Source organism: Ailuropoda melanoleuca, chromosome 18, assembly GCF_002007445.2.
Source record: "Ailuropoda melanoleuca isolate Jingjing chromosome 18, ASM200744v2, whole genome shotgun sequence".
NCBI classification, from domain to species: Eukaryota; Metazoa; Chordata; class Mammalia; order Carnivora; family Ursidae; genus Ailuropoda; species Ailuropoda melanoleuca.
This window is the reverse complement of record NC_048235.1, coordinates 13,414,952-13,431,674: the sequence shown is the minus strand read 5'-3', so window position 1 is coordinate 13,431,674 and position 16,723 is coordinate 13,414,952. Positions and strand designations below refer to the sequence as shown.

The 16,723-nt window shown below is 47.1% G+C and overlaps 1 protein-coding gene and 2 long non-coding RNA genes across 5 annotated transcripts in view; 2 read left to right on the top strand and 1 right to left on the bottom strand.

Annotated features, from left to right (window-relative positions):
- The first annotated feature begins 4,297 nt into the window (after window positions 1-4,297).
- LOC117797105 lies at window positions 4,298-8,783 on the top strand. Of its 2 annotated transcripts, none has more exons than XR_004621996.1 (3): window positions 4,298-4,585; window positions 4,775-6,273; window positions 8,260-8,783. It is a non-coding gene; the product is annotated as an uncharacterized LOC117797105 (long non-coding RNA). The 2 variants fall into 2 exon arrangements; XR_004621995.1 differs by having other exon boundaries at window positions 4,763-6,273.
- Window positions 8,784-10,102: 1,319 nt separating this feature from the next.
- Window positions 10,103-16,348, bottom strand: LOC109488389. The gene is made up of 2 exons (XR_004621994.1): window positions 15,990-16,348; window positions 10,103-11,062 (listed from the first exon to the last, which is right to left on the bottom strand). It is a non-coding gene; the product is annotated as an uncharacterized LOC109488389 (long non-coding RNA).
- Window positions 16,349-16,449: 101 nt separating this feature from the next.
- The window catches only part of CENPU (centromere protein U), a 38,862-nt gene continuing 38,588 nt past the window's right edge, over window positions 16,450-16,723 (top strand). The window contains exon 1 of one of the 2 annotated variants that reach the window (XM_011237593.3): window positions 16,450-16,573. In XM_011237593.3, coding sequence (XP_011235895.2) covers window positions 16,533-16,573 — 41 coding nt within the window. In that variant the 5' untranslated portion in view covers window positions 16,450-16,532. The remainder of the gene's footprint in view (window positions 16,574-16,723) is intronic. The other variant, XM_034647757.1, reaches the window with a different exon arrangement.

Sequence of the window (16,723 nt, the reverse complement as noted above, 5' to 3'; positions counted from 1 at the left end):
GTGAAGGCCTCTCTTTTCATGTGAGGGGTAATGTGCGGGACAGCCTTGGATGTGCGTGAGCGCAGAGCAGGAAGGGCCCCCAGGCTCGCCCTCCCCACAACTTCCCTGACACCCACGTGGGGTGACCTGGGGCCTCCGGCCATGTTCTCTGGCAACAGCACCTCTATGTTGTGCAGAAGAAAATCATGGTGTGAATAATATGGGTATTCTTAGAAATGCAAATTCTTTGCTGGGAACCTCTGTTTCCAGAGACGTTGGCTGTGGTTGGTGGTTCTGTGGCAGGTTTAATTCTGTGTATTTTAGTAATTCTCTTACTAAGCACTGTTTTAGAAGCTGTCTCATTTATAGCAGCCAACTTTTTCCTTTTCCTCTGGTTTCCACGCTACACTATTGTTTAAAGATTTCTTGTTCTGCAGGTGTTCTTCCGTGAGCCCCCAGTGCCTTACATAGTCTGTGGTGGTGAAATCCCCGCCTCCCTCCCTTTAAATCGCGTGTTTGGTGTGCAGATGTTTGGTTTTTCCCTCTAAAGCTCAAGCCCTGTCGGCATAGCTCTGGAGAGGCTCTGAATTCATTCTGCCTTTTGTTTGAGTTGATACATTCCTTATCTCGTCTGTCCTGGTCTCCCCTTTCTCTTCCTCTTCCCCTGAGTGGAGGGAGCGTGAGTGTCTGCGCTCTGGGCATGACCTTTCTTTTCCCTCCCTTAGCACCCAACACGGCTTGCAAACCAGTAGGTGTTCGTTAAATCTCATGTGAACAAATACCTGCAATTTTGAACAAAGCTTCTCTTGTAACGAGGTTGATGTTCATGCTGGATTTTATCCTTTAAAAAAAAAGTGCTAAAACACACATAAAATGTATCTTTATTTTTTGTAAAGATTTTATTTATTTGAGAGAGAGAGAGAGAGCGTGAGTGAGGGGCAGGGACACAGGGAGAGGAAGAAGCGGCTCAGCAGGGAGCAGGGAGCCCGACATGGGACCCAGGACCCCGAGGTCACCACCCAAGCCAAAGGCAGACACTTAACCAACTGAGCCACCCAGGCGCCTCTCAGCTTCATTATTTTTTTTTTTCAAGATCTAAGCTNCAAGATCTAAGCTTTTCTTTCTTTCTTTCTTTTTTTTTTTTTTTTTTAAGATTTTATTTATTTATTTGACAGAGATAGAGACAGCCAGCGAGANTCAAGATCTAAGCTTTTCTTCCTTTCTTTCTTTCTTTTTTTTTTTTTTTAAGATTTTATTTATTTATTTGACAGAGATAGAGACAGCCAGCGAGAGAGGGAACACAAGCAGGGGGAGTGGGAGAGGAAGAAGCAGGCTCATAGCGGAGGAGCCTGATGTGGGGCTCGATCCCGTAACGCCGGGATCACGCCCTGAGCTGAAGGCAGACGCTTAACCAACTGAGCCACCCAGGCGCCCCTCAGCTTCATTATTTTTAAGCACAGTTCAGAGGCATTAAGTGCGTTCACACTGTTGTGCAAACGTCAGTGCCATCTGTCCACGGAACTCTCTTCATCCTGCAAAACGGAAACTCTGCTCATTACACAGTAAAATCCATTCCCTCCTCTCCCCAGGCCCTGGCAGCCTCCGTTGTCCTCGTCGTCTCTGTGAATTCCACTGTAGGTAAATCCTGCAGTGTATCTTCTTTGGGACTGGTGACCTCACTTATCATAATGTCCTCCAGGTTCACCCGTGTTGTAGCATGGGTCAGGGTTTCCTTCCTTTTTATTTTATTTATTTTTTTATTATGCTGGTAAATTTTATTTAGTGCCAGACCAATTTATTGTGCCAAGATTATATTTCCTGCATTACAAATTCAACGTAATGACCTCTGGCCTTTTTGGAGGAAAATGTATACACTCTTTGTTACACTCTTACTAATTTCCTTTGATCTTTTTTGTTTTGTTACGTTCAGTTAGTCAGCACGTAGTACATCATGGGCTTTTGACGTAGTGTCAACGATTCATTTGTTGCGTGTAACACCCAGTGCTCATCACCACACGTGTCCTCCTTAGTACCCATCACCTCACTTCCTTCCTTTTTAAGGCTGAATAATAGTCCATGGTAGGCACAGACCACATTTTCTTTATCCATTCATTTGTTGATGGACATTCGAGTTGTTCGTATCTTTTCACTATCGAGAGTAATACTGCTGTGAACACGGGTGTACAAATATCTGTTTTAGTCCCTGCTTTCAATTCTTCTGGGTATGTACCTAGAAGTGGAATTGCTGATCATATATATGGTAATTTTATGCATAATTTGTTGAGGATTTGCCATCCTATTTGCCCCAGTGGCTGCCTCACTTGACATTGTCACGAGCAAAGCACAATGGTTCCAGTTTCTCTACATGCTGTCTATAAACGTCCTCTCTGGCCGGTTTCTGTGTTTGTGATGACACACATCCTGATGGGCGTGAAGTGGCATCTCACCGTGGTTTTGCTCTGCGTTTCCGTGATGATTAGTAAGGGCGGGCATCCTTTCCTGGGCTTACTGGTCATTTGTATATCATCTTTGGAGAAATGTGTCTTCAAGTCCTTTGCCTATTTTTACAAATTGACTTGTTTGTGTGTTTTATTGATCTATACGTGTTCTTTATATATTCTGGATATTAATCCCCAAACACCATCTTCCAATTCTTAACTGCCATGGTGCACTGTTTCGGGTCCGAGCCTGTTTAACAGCAGTAGATACCCTGTGGCAGTCCTCCCACAAATCAGACCACACCTCCAGAGCCCAGTGGTCTGGGTCTCAACCCCAGCCGGGACAGAAGAGGATGGTTGACTCCCGGTGAGGCAGTCTTCTCTTTTGTCCAGACCCCCTGTGTGTTAGGCTTTTCTCAGGAGCAGCCAGAGAGCAGGCCTCTCCCCACAGATGAGGAACGAGGAGGTGTGAACAGGGTAGTGCTGAAACCACAGTCGTCTCTCTGCCCCCCAACAGCCCGTCCTGCCCCTCCCTGCACCCCCCCACTGTGACACACCCACATTCTAGATCTTTTTTTTTTTAAGATTTTATTTATTTATTAATTACAGAGTGAGGGAGACCGCCAGCGAGAGAGGGAACACAAGCAGGGGGAGTGGGAGAGGAAGAAGCAGGCTCCCAGCGGAGGAGACTGATGTGGGGCTGGATCCCAGGACCCCGGGATCACACCCTGAGCCAAAGGCAGACGCTAAACAACTGAGCCACCCAGGCGCCCCCCGCACTCCAGATCTAAACGCAGAAAGGCAGCTTGTTTTCACTATATTTGGCATTTGACAAATGCTTTTGCCTCCCACTTTTTTCGATTACTTGGAAGACTCATAATAATAACTGAAATGCATCCAATGTTGCCGCAGGCCAGGCGCTATTCTTAGCATTTTACCCGGATGACCCACTTTACGTTACCACCCTGGAGCCAAATGCTACTGCTGTCCCCATTTTCCAATGAGGAAATCAAAGCACACGTGTGACATGGTCAGTGTCACACCCCCGGACAGGACGGAAGCTGGAACTGAGCTTTCAGCCTCGTGGTGTGGACGTTTCTTCTCGTCCACCTGCCGCCGTGAACGTCCTTTCTTAGTGCTACCGCTCTGCCTCTAAGCGTCAGTACAGATGGTTTTGACTCCTGCCCTGGATTGTTCTTTGTCACAGCAGGGCCTAATACCACTTCCCGCAGTTTTGTGCTGGTTTTATGGCTTATCAAAAATTAAGTACAATTGCTCTCTGTGGTGTTGGGAACCCCAGTCCGTCGAGGACTAAAAGTTTTGGTAGAACCAGCCACTGTGTTTTAGAGGAAAATGTGTGTGAGGCTGTGTTGCAGGCATACAGCTGGTTCATGAGATCCCTCGGAAGTTCTAGAAGTCCTCAGCGATGTGGGTCGTAGCAGCTGCGGGATTATACTAGGCAGTACTCTGTGCTACACTCCTGTGTGATGCCGTGTTCATTCCTTACGTATGTCCCCATTAAGTCCTCATGTGAGTCCCCAGTTACGTGTTTACCGTCTGCTAAGTGCCAAGCACGGTTCTGTGCCTTGGGGCCAGAGAGGTGAGCAGCAGACAACATCCTTGCCCTGCAGAGGCTCCCTTTGTAACAGAGAGGATGGACCATACACACAAAAGCCAACGAATGAGTTCAGATTGTGATGGGTGCTTTGAAAAAAGCAACTGAGAGAGTATTGTTTTAAGTGTTGGGGTCAGAGAAGGTCCCTTTGAGGAGGTGACACTTGTGATGACCTGAAGAATGAAGAAGGGGAACCGTCCTCTCAAGCTTTGGGGAAAGAGTTCAAAAAGCAGAATCGTGAGTGCAAAGGCCCTGAGGTGGGAAAGCATGTGAGGTATTCCAGGACCCGAAAGAAAGCGAGTGAGGCTAGAGCATCATAAGCGAGGGCAAGTGTAGTACTGGAAAAAGTTAGAGAAGGAGGACCAGATTACCAGAAAGGAATCTGGATGTTACTCTGGGTTCAGGAGGAAACCAATGAGGGGTTTTGAAGCAAGGACTAACATTCCCTGAATTACCCTTGTCAAGGACTACTCCCGGCTGCCACAGAGAGATCAGAGGAGAAGCACGGAGACCACACAAGGACAGCGTGGTGCATGGTGGCGGCTTGAACCAGGTTAGTGGCAGTGGAGATAGGAAAGGGGCTGGAGGTGGAACCACTGCACGTGGGGAACCAGGGAAAGGGAGGGATTGGGGCGTGAGCACCGCTGGTTAGATGTGCAGCTGCACTCACTGAGCTGGGAAGACTCGCAGGGGTTTTGGGGGAGAGAGTCAGGAGGTCGAATTTGGACAGTTTCTATTTGAGGTGCCTGCTAGACAAGCCCGTGAAGATAGACAGGAGGCTGTGGCTCAGAAGACCGTCAGGCTGGAGAGAACACATTGGCAAGTCAGCAGCATGAAGAGGGTCAAAGAGACTTCGCCAGGTAACCTGGGGAACCAGAAAATCTAGATGGGGAATAGAGGAGGTCCCAAGGCAGAACCAGCCTTGCATATTTGAAAGGGAGTTAAGGAGCCAGCAAGGGGGACTGAGAATTACCTGCCACGGGGGAGGGTGGGCAAGCAATCACGTGGTGTCCCGGAAGCTAAGAGAGAAAATTTTCGGGTAGGGAGGGGATCAGTTATGTCATATGCTGTTGAAAGGTGGAATGTGGTGGGGACAGAGGAATGTCTGCGGGATTCTGCCACGGTGACAATTCTGGACATAAGTGTTCCAGCAGAGCAGGGAGGACAGAAGCCCGTTGGGAGCGAGTGGGAACGTGGGCTCCTGGAAAGTCAGGAAGATCCGCTAACTAGCCCTGAATTTTCCCACTGCACGATTTCTTGTGCCTGGATCACCTTTTTTGCTGTGCCTTCCCCTCCATGGTGTGATGCCCATCACCATGTTGGACAAATTTCCTTCGTTAGCAGTCCCCAGGTGCCCCCAATCTCTCCACTGTAATGCACCTGTTTGCAGCTTACGCCCTGTCACAAAGTGGAGGTGGGTCAATGCTGTGAACTCTGGAATTTTCATCCATATTTCTGGCAATTGTTTTTTTTCACGGCAGCATAAGCAGAAGAGAAGCCGGCCAGCCTGTCCCAGTTACCTGCCACGGCAGGTAAACAGAGGGCAGAAGGCCCTGGCGGCAGCTTGAGAGGCAAGGACCCCGGGGCTGTTGGACTGAGCGTCCCTCCCGTTCCTCTGCCTCCAGCCCCCTCGGCATCTAGCCTGGAGAGTGGCTGTGGCCACAGTCTGTCTGCACGAGACCATTTGTCCATCTGTCTCAGCCGGAGCAGCCTCAGCGCCCGGCGCGGAGAGAGCGCAGCTCCCGGTTAGCACGAGCCTGCAGATGTGAGGTCCCCAGGGTGGCCCCTTTCACCACTGGGGCCTGGAGGAGATCCCCAAATCGGAATGCGCTTCCTCACTCAGCACGAGACACTGGGAAATCGACCCACCTTACGTATTATCCATCTACTTGGTGTAAAAAGAAACCCACATTTTTCCTTTTTGACTTTTAACTCCACTCTGTTGACTTGCTCAAATGGTAGAAGTCTTGCGGGATGACTTCTGCTCCTCAGCCCTGTTCCTGAAGGTAGCAAGATGTACTGTTTTTGGCCAGAAGCAGGGGTTTGTCACAAATATATTTTATATGTAAGTTCTTCGTCACTCACTTTTGTTGCGATTTCTAACGAGGGGAGGGGGGATGGTTTTGACTGTCAAATTTCCCTTACAGAAATTGTCCTTGCTAAATAGTAAGGCTACTGGACATCCCCCCCAGGACTCTAGGCAGACTTCCTGCTTTGCATGTGGCCTGTTAATACCGGAGGGTGAGTCATGGCAGGGACAGCGGGGTGGGGGGAGGACCCTGCCACAGGGGTACCTAAGCACCAGGCACTGGATGGGACACGTCTGAGGCATGCGTGGAACCAGTTTGCTCACATTCTGCGCTAAGCAACATGTGCAGACACAGAGGGACTCTCCCTTAAGAGCCTGTGCTTTCCCACACCCACTGATACTGCCTTCCCCGCCCTGGAGCTCACGCCTGCTCTCCAGCCTCACCCGGGCAGGTGGGCAGCGGCCCTGCACCTGGGAGGAATTCCGCCCACCACCACTGTCTTGCGGATGCGTTCTTCCTTCGCCTGTCAGCTGTGTCCACTCCCCACCCCCCATCTCTGCTGCCCAGTCAGGGTGGCAGCCATCTCTCGCCGGGACAACTACACTAGCCTCTTAACTGGCCTCCGTATCTCTGTATGGGTCTCTACTGACTCACCCTCTCTTCCTTCACTTTGCAGCAAGGATGAAGTTTCTAAATCACGAGTCTTATCACGTGGTTCCCCATGTTATTGGTCAGAAAGTTCCTGTTGCTCCCAAGTCTGAACTGCTTAATACACTTAGAGGAGGGCTTCTCCGGATTTATTGTGCATCAGATCCCTTGGGGATCTTAAAATGTAGATTTGGATTCAGTAAATTTGGAATTGGGCCTGAAATTGTACATTTTGAATAGGCCCCTCAGGGTAATGCCAATGCTGCTGGTCTGTGCACGACACTTTGAGGAGCAAGGAACTGGAGGACCCCTGCATGTGTCCCTAGCCTCATCTTTGCCACCTCCCCAACTGTGTTCCAGCCACACTGAATGTATTCTAGCTTCCAGAATGCATCCCACTTTTGCTCACCACTGGGCCTTTGCACATGCTCTCTCCCTAGAGCACTCTCTTACCCTGGCCTAGCTGACTCCTATTCCTTTATTCCAGTTAGATTGTAGATGCCGCTTCCTCTAGGAAGTCTTCTCCTATTTTCCAAGCCCAGGAAATAAAGAGTCAGTCATGTTTGTGTCCTGGCAGTGGTGTGAGTTGGTAATGATTTTCTTTACGCTAAGTGACAAGGTTAAAGAGGTGAGTGAGCTGGCTTGTGAGACACAGGGTGGCAGCCAGAGGGGGTGTGTTTGGGGGGGAGCTGTTTACTCCTACAGAAGGTTCCAGAAAAAAGGTTTTTATGTTACCTGGGGGTTTGAGAGGGAAGCCTGTTTGACCTGAGGTTGTCTGGCTGATGGCACTTTTACTATTCCGTTCTCGACTGAGCAGAAAAGTATCCTTGAGGTAAGGGCGCCAGCTGCCCTGAGCTCTGGGAACAAAGTCAGCTGCACAGCTGTGAGTGCTGTCAGGCCACTCGAAAGTCCTGTCAGAGTGAGCAAGGTCGTTACAAGGATGAAAACTGTTTTCAGAAACTTCTTTTTTTTTTTGACCACAGCTTGAAAGTGAATCATGGAGACAAGTTTCTACTGCAGAAATTTTATTTCTCTTATTTTCTTACGAAAATCTCTTCCTGTGGAGTTTTCTTTCATTTCTCTTTCTCTGCTTATGTGATCATGTGTCCCTTTTACAAGTTTGAGTTATAAAACGAATTCCTTTGCAGGTCGGAATCAACTATTGCTCGGCCAGAGAAGCCCTGGATTTTGCTAGAATGCTCCTGCCAGGGTTCCTGGGCCAGATGCAGCCCTGCGGGGAGCCGGGAATGGAATCCAAAGCATGTGACATGGCCAGTTGTGATGCAGTGGTCAGACCTATTAGCCATGTGATCTCAGCTTGGCGAGGAACGGTGCCAGTTAGGTCTGGAAAAAGTAGGACGTTGGTGGCAGAGCGAATAAGTTCAGCAGTGGCGGCTCGGAGCCAGGGAAATGCCAGCGAGCTTGTGACACACGGAGGGATCTAACGTCATTGCAGTTTGCCACTACGGAAAAATCTCTCTGCCTTCCAACTTCAAAATACACCGAATAAAACTTCCTTTCTGTGTTTTATTTCCTCTTTCTCTGAAAGGGAACATCCGAGTGGAGGTCTCCTCCTTCCTCGCCCTGGCCTTGCCCTCCTGGGACGTTTTCGGGTAGTTTCCCAGCATCACACTCACAGACGTGGAGCAGTTGGTCTGTTTAAAACAGATAACGACTTGAGTTTCTTCCTGAAGAGAACGGCCAAGGTTAGTGGGTTTTTCCTGTGCACCCAGTAATTAGTAGGTGCTGCAGGAAGTTAAAAAACACAAGAAGGAAAATTTGAGAAAGAAATCATTTTCTGTATTTTCCATAATAGAAAAGCACACCCTTTGCCTTCAGGGAAACGTACAGGAATGAGGCTGAGAGATGATAGCAGGGCAAGGAAAAATGAGTTGAGCAACAGGTAGTTAAGATATGTAGTCTTACTAATCTTGAACAGACTTAAAAAAATTTTTTTTGTTTAAAATCAATTAACATATAGTATATTATTAGTTTCAGAGGTAAAGTTCAATGACTCATCAGTTGCCTAGAACACCTAGTGCTCATTCCATCACGCGCCCTCCTTAATGTCCATCACCCAGTTACCCCTTCCCCCCCACCCACCTCCCCTCCAGCAACCCTCAATTTGTTCCCTAGAGTTAAGAGTCTCTTATGGCTTGCGTGCCCCTCTGTTTTTATCTTATTTTATTTTTCTTCCCTTCCCCTGTGTTCATCTGTCTTGTTTCTTACAACATCTGAAAATGCGAGCTCTAGTCTCCAATTACATTTTCAAACCTGCGGGTCCCGTCTTCGTCTGCCCTCTGGTGGCTGCGGTTCTGTACAGAAAGTGCAACAGAAGGCCTCACTCGAAGAAAAGCAGAGGCCCAGTAAGAAATGACGGGTTTTTTGTTTTGTTTTGTTTTTTTAATGCCAGAAGTAGAATATCCATTTGTAATTTATTTTGTAAGAATACAAATTTTTGCCAGGAGTTTAAGGAATTGCTCTAACTTTGTTTTGGTTTTTGTTTTTTAATGTAAATTCAAGTTAGTTAGCATATAGTGTATTATTAGATTCCAGGTAGAGTTTAGCAATTCATCAGTTGCATATAACACCCAGTGCTCATTACATCACGTGCCCTCCTTAATGCCCGTCACCCCGTTACCCCATCCCCCCACCAACTTCCCTCCAGCAACCCTCAGTTTGTTCCCTAGAGTTAGAGTCTCTTATGGTTTGCTTCCCTCTCTGTTTTTGTCTTATTTTATTTTTCTTCCCTTCCCCTGTGTTTATCTGTTTTGTTTCTTAAATCCCACATATGAGTGAAATCATATGGTATTTGTCTTTCTCTGACTTATTTCGGTTAGCATAATACACTATGGTTCCATCCACATCATTGCAAATGGCAAGATTTCATTTTTTGATGGCTGAGTAACATTTCATTGTATATATATACCACATCTTCTTTATCCAGTCCTCCATTGATGGACATCTGGGTTCTTTCCATAGTTTGGCTATTGCGGACATTGCTGCTATAAACATTGGGGTGGGTGCCCCTTCGGATCACTACATTTGTACTTTGGGGTAAATACCTAGTAGTGCAATTGCTGGGTCATACGGTAGCTCTATGTTTAACTTTTTGAGGACCCTCCGTACTGTTTTCCAGAGTGGCTGCACCAGTTCGCATTCCCACCAACAGTGTAAGAGTGTTCCCCTTTCTCCACATCCTTGCCAACATCCGTTGTTTCCTGACTTGTTAATTTTAGCCATTCTGATTGGTGATAAGCCCTTTTGTGTGTGTGTGTGTGTGTGTGTGTGTGTGTGTGTGTGTATGGGTGTGTTATATGGGTGTTATATGCAACTGATGAATCACTAAACTCTACCCGGAACCTAATAATACACTGTTTATATATTTTTGGTAAATTGTAATTTTTTAATTGGAAAACAAATATACAACTTGGAATGGATTTGAGGCAAACTGTGCCATAAGCAGATTTTCTTTAAGTGGCTAAACAAGTTTAAAAAGCAAGTAACAGTAAAAGGAAATGTTTCTGGTGCAGGACTAGCTGTACCAAAAAATAGTGTACAAGTACCTGGATAATACACCCGTTTTGCAATAGTGCAGCTTTCAACTACATATTGCTGAGTGTCCGTAGTATACACAGGGTTACAACTCCACACTTCAACAACAAGCTGACGGTTCCTAAAGAAAACTACTTAAAAAAAAAAAAAAGGCATAACCCAGGTGTTCCCTCGCTTGGCCAACTCCATCTAAGTTTAGATGTGCAGAAGGGCTTAGACAGAACCAGAGGAAGCCACACACAACACGTTACTTGATCAATTATCTAAAATAAGGTTTCAGGACAATGACAGTAAGATAAGGGAAGAAAACATGGAGGAATGAAGTCCTAATTACTATACATGCATATTTTTTGACAGCAGGGGGAAACCTTTTATGATAAGTTACAAAGAAAGATAAGGCAAATAAACAATTTTGTGTAAGAAATTCAACACATGCTGTACAATGTTTTCACTTCTCTGTCATCGTTTGTACAAACTCTTCCCAGTTTACTTTAGACCATCACCATCAGTATCTGCTTCCCCCGGTCATTTCATCGACCTCTTGGTCTGTTTACTTCTCTCCCAGGTTTGTCAGCACATGGCAAAGCTCTGCTGTGCTAATTAATACTGCCATCCCGGTCGAACACACGGAATGCTTCTCTAATTTCTTCTTCACTGGCTGTGTTTTTCATGCCATCATTGTCAGAAATTCCTGGAAGTCAATGGTGCCTTTGCCATCAGCATCCACTTCATTAATCATGTCCTGTAACTGCTTCTGTGGGATTCTGCCCAGTACACTCTATGTTAACTCACTTGAACTTAAATGAAAAAAACAAAAACAAAAATGAAAAACCAAAGCAATGTTGGAGCAATTCCTAAAACTCCTAGCAAAAATTTGTGTTCTTACAAAATAAATTACAAATGGGTGTTATACGTAGAGAGAGAGTCTGTATATCTAGACTCCATACCCTTTACCTGTTATCTTCATGATAAACCTGTAAGATAAATAATAATATTCTCATTTATATTCTTCTTTAAAAATCAAACTAATAATTCCGAAACATGAAACTAATATACACATCAACCAAATCCACAGGGAAGATATATTTCCACAGGGGAGTGTCATGCCCAACCATTCCATTCATCCCAGGGTCCAAGACGTTTTGTGGTTTTTTATTTTCTGCATCTGAATTATAAAAGCAATAGTTGTGTGTTGGTTTTTATTTTTTTCATTTTCCAAACTTGAAAGTATGTTCTATAGCCAGTGGCCCCCACCCACCCACACACCCACCCATGAAGACGTCCTCCAGCCTTTCTGCGATCCCGATCCCCTTTCCTCCTCTGGGCTCACGTTGTCCCAGGCTACCAGGAGGGGTCGGGACCCTGTTCCCTCCACTCCTGCGTGTTCAGCCTCCTTCCAACACCCATGCTTCACCGCATCCTGGCCCCTGTCCCTAATCCTTCACAACCTCCCTTAGGTACACCGAGGTTGTTGAATTTAACACACATTCACGAAAGGTTAATGGTGATGGAACGAGCACACACACAATGCAGGGACCATCTGAGAATAGAAAATATGGGCCGTGGCTTCCTTAAAAAGTAATCTGCATTGTTTTCACAGAGAGCTTCCCAGGGACCGGATCTGTCCTTGGCCGCAGCTTCTCTGATCTGCTGAGCTTCTCCTTTTCCCTTGGCTGACCCTTCTCCCCTCGCCATCTGCCAGCTGCCAGCGTCCAGCCTCCACGTTCCTCTTACTGTCCTACGATGAGCCTTGGTGTTTGCCTCCTCCCACCCAGACTCCCACATCTACATTCAGATGCTCGTGAAAGCGTCCTGGTCTTTGCCCCAGCAGTACAAATAACCACAGAAGCTTGGAAGTTGCCATTCGACACTAACTTCTTAGGCAAGACTCCCCCCCCCTTTTTTTTTTTAAGATTTTATTTATCAGGGCGCCTGGGTGGCTCAGTCATTAGGCGTCTGCCTTCGGCTCAGGGTGTGATCCCAGCATTCTGGGATCAAGCCCCACATCAGGCTCCTCTGTTATGAGCCTGCTTCTTCCTCTCCCACTCCCCCTGCTTGTGTTCCCTCTCTCGCTGGCTGTCTCTCTCTCTGTCAAATAAATAAATAAAATCTTAGGAAAAAAAAAAGATTTTATTTATCTATTTGTCAGAGAGAGAAAAGAGAGAGCGCACAAGCAGGGGGAGCGGCAGGCAGAGGGAGAAGCAGTTTCCCTGCTGAGCAAGGAGCCCTTTACGACTCTGTTCCAGGACCCTGGGATCATGACCTGAGCGGAAGGCAGACACTGAACTGACTGAGCCACCCAGGCGCCCCTCCCACCCCCCTTTGACCAGAGCAACTGGGAGTCTTCTCCATGTTACAATTACTGCTTTATAGTACTACTTGTGCCCCGGAGATCCTGGAATGTGCCCCCTCCCCTCTCCCCTTCCCTCACCCCGTTTGAGAGTCACTGCTCTAAGCTAGCAGTTAACTGAGAAGGCAGCACGAGGCTGTGGAACAAACGTGAGTTTGGCGTTCGAATGCCTAGGATGGCACCCTGCCTTCCCTGTGACTAGCTCTACCAGCGTGGGCAAGTTCCTGCGGAGGCCTCCAGGAGCCCGTGTCCAGCAGCCATTTCCCACTCTCTCAGTTTCCACCTCCACCCACCATGCCTGTTCTAGTAGGGAGCTAGTGAGTGTATTCCAGTTCTCTGGCCACAGGAATTGGTTTGGGGTCACGTGTGTGTTTGTGTTGTGTGTCAAGGCTATAGCACCCACTTGTTTGGCCAAACACCAGTCTAGATGTCACTATGAAGGTATTTTTTAGATGTGATTAGTCTTTTTTTTTAAAGATTTTATTTATTTATTTGAGAGAGAGCGAGTGAGAGAGAGAGCATGAGCCAGGGAAGGAGCAGAGGGAGAAGCAGTCTCTCAGCTGAGCAGGGGGCCCAATGTGGGGCTCGATCCCAGGACCCTGGGATCAGGACCTGAGCCAAAGGCAGACACCTAACTGACTGAGCCACCCGGGTGCCCGTGATTAATCTTTAAATTAGTAGACTTTGAGTAGAGCAGATTATTCTCCAGGGTGTGGGTGGGCCTCACCCAATCAGTTGAGGGCCTTAAGAGCAAAGACTGGGATTTTGCCCAGGATAAAAAAATATTCTGCCTCAAGACTGCAGCCTAAAAATTCTGCCTGAGTTTCCTGCCTGTCACCCTGCAGAACTCAGACTCAAGGCTGCAACATCAACTCTTACCTGAATTTCCGGGTTGCTGGCCTGCCCTCTCATGGCAAACTCGCCAGGCTCCACAATCGTGTGAGATAATTCCTTAAAATAAATCTCTCTCTCATGTACATGGATATAAATATTCCATCCAGAGTGCTGCACATCTTCCTGTCTTAACAGTTGGGTACTTTCTTTTTAAAATACATATACATGAAAGAGAGATTTATTTTATATTTATAAATACACACACACACATATATAGATGTGTGTGTGTGTGTGTCCCTCCAATTGGTTCTGTTTCCCTGGAGAACCCTGACTCACCCAGGCAGGTATGTTACCACCTGCACCAATTAGAGTAAAGCTTAGGCCTTTTTCTGGGAGTGCTGGACATGGTTACTCCATCTTTGAGCGCTGGGGTTCGGATGTGAGATTGGAGCAGCTGCCAGGTGCCAGCTCTGGGCCCCAATCCTAAGATCTCATTCAGGTACCACCACTTACGACCTGTGGGGCTGCTCCTTTGTTTCCTCATACGTAATGTGGGATTATAGTATTTACCACAGAGGGTTATTGAGAGGTTTAAATGGTTTAATAAGTACTAAACACTTAGGGCAATGCCTGGATCATAGTAAATGCTCAGTAAGTCCAAGCAATGATGATGATGGTGATGACGGTGAGGATGACGGTATACAGCCTGAGGAAAAAGCTGACGTACAAGGAGGGCCAGGAAATGGATTCGGAGCCCTGATGGCTTGTCTGACCTCTAGGTCAAACTGAGCTTGACAGCCATCCTGCCTCTGGACACAAGCTCAGAAATTCCTTTTATTTTTTAAACCTATTTGGGTTGAGTTTTTATTCCATCCAGAGGGCTGCACATCTTCCTGTCTTGACAGTTGGGCAGTTTCTTTTTTCAGACCCACAAGCACAAGACCTGCAACCATTTTCGCAGAAAATGGAGCTACCTGCCCACTCTCGTAGGGGTGACAGATTTCCATGGCTCCAGGAACCCTATTTCTACCCATCAGCAAATGGGATGTACTTTCAATTCCTCAAAGGTAATTTACTCTCCAATGGCAATTGCCCAAATAATTCCTGGGTGGGGTGATTTCACCAAGGAGGAATCAGGAAGGACCTATAAACAATGAAAAGCTGATGGACTTAAGGAAAATGTAAATAAAAAACAGAATAGGATAGCATTTCAGCTCACTAGTTAGGTAAACATGTAAAAGTCTTGAAAGCTGTAAGTCCAAGGGGACTTTTATATACGGCTGATAGGGGATTTAAATTGTAGTCTACCAAACAAGGTATAAAAATTGACATTATCTTATAGAGCTGAAAATGTCCTTATCCTACAAAGCAACAATATTACTATCGAGTTGATCCTTAGAGAGACTCTCAGACATATGCCATGTGAGACACAAGAACGTTTAGCACTGCGTTGTTGGTTAGAGCAAAAAGACTGAAAACAACTGACGTAGCCATACACAGGGGAATGGAGAAATAAAGTGTGGAATATTTAAAGCATTCCAAAGACAATGGAAAAGAATGAACTACAGCTACGTGCATGGATGTGGCTAAATCTAAAAATTGTAACTTTGATTAAGAACGTTTGCAGAATACATACCAAATATCATTTATATAAAGTCTAGAACCATACAGTAATTCATACATTATTTAGGGATTTATCGAGGTAGCTCCATTTTCTGGGAAAAGAGTTGTAAGTCTTGTGCTTGTGGGTCTGACACCAGTCGGAAGAGCGGTTATAATAGGCCCTGGGGGGTGGGGTGGGGTGGAGATAATGGTTTATTTTCTAATCCAGTGGTGAGTACATGGTGTTTTTGTTGTTGCTGTTGTTTTGAGACAGAGTGGGGAGGGAGGGGCAGAGAGAGACAGATAATTTTTTTTTAAAGATTTTATTTATTTGACAGAGATAGAGACAGCCAGCGAGAGAGGGAACACAAGCAGGGGGAGTGGGAGAGGAAGAAGCAGGCTCCCAGCGGAGGAGCCTGACGTGGGGCTCCATCCAATAACGCCGGGATCACGCCCTGAGCGGAAGGCAGACGCTTAACCGACTAAGCCACCCAGGCGCCCCATGGGTGTTCCTTTTTATCCTTACATTATATATATTCTTTTGTATACATGAGTTATAACTTTTTATTGTGATAAAATATACATAACATGAAATTTAGCATTTTAACCATTTTTAACTCTACACTTCACGGCACTACTTAAGTACATTCACGTTAGGCAACCATCCACCACTCTCCATCTGCAGAACTTTTTCATCATCCCAAACTGTGCTTTTGGCATCATATGCAAGAAATCATTGCCAAATTCAGTGTCATGAAGTTTTTGCTCTGTTTTCTTCTAAGAGTTGTATAGTTTTCAAGTTTAGGTTTTTGGTCCATTTTAATAAAGTTCATTTTTATTTACGATGTGGTAAGGGCCCAACGTTCTTTTGCGAGATAATACATTTTTAAACAGAAAAGAATAGAATATTAGCTCCAGAAGGGACCCTCCCCACTTACCATGAGGACACTGGAATAGAGGTAAAACAACACGCAGAGCTCACACAGCTGGTGGAGGGCAGCAGGGGAGTCAAATCCTGCCTGTTCAGCAATGCATCGCTCTAACCCTCCACCGCCCTGAGCCCCTGGAGCTCCTGCGGTGATTTGGACCCGGTCCACAGGGGAGCGCACCACCTCTTTTCAGCTGCGGCTCCTCCCCTTCCCCGCCCCGTGGGTAGGCCCACGCGGCTCCGGAACTGTGGAGCTCTGGAAAACTGGCGCTGCGCGCGGGTGGGAGCAAAAGCCCGGCAAAGTGATGCCGTCTCAAAGCCCTTCAGCAAGCGATTGGTTGACAAGCGCGGACTCCAGCTTTCCTAGAATTCCAGGTCTGGTTTTCTCTCGCGCTCCAGGCCGGGGAGGAGCCCAGGGCCCGCTCTAGTACAAGGTCCGGGGCGGGACGTGGGGGGCGGGCGAGCATGCTCGGCCCCTATTGGCTTCTCCGAGCCGCGCGGGGTTTGGCGGGAACTTTACGGGCTCTGCGTGCGCGGAGAGCAGTAGACTCGGATGGCCCCGCCGGGGCGGGTGCGGTCCCCCGGGCGGGGCGGGTAAGTTGTGCGGGTCGTGGGGACGCGGGCGGGGGACAGGCTTTCTCTCCTTCCTCTCCTGCGGCGTTTGTGGCTCTCGGAGCTGTTCGTGCTGAGTAGCGACGCTCTCCGGCTCTGCCACTGTGGAACTCGCCCAGGGCCTCTGTTCCA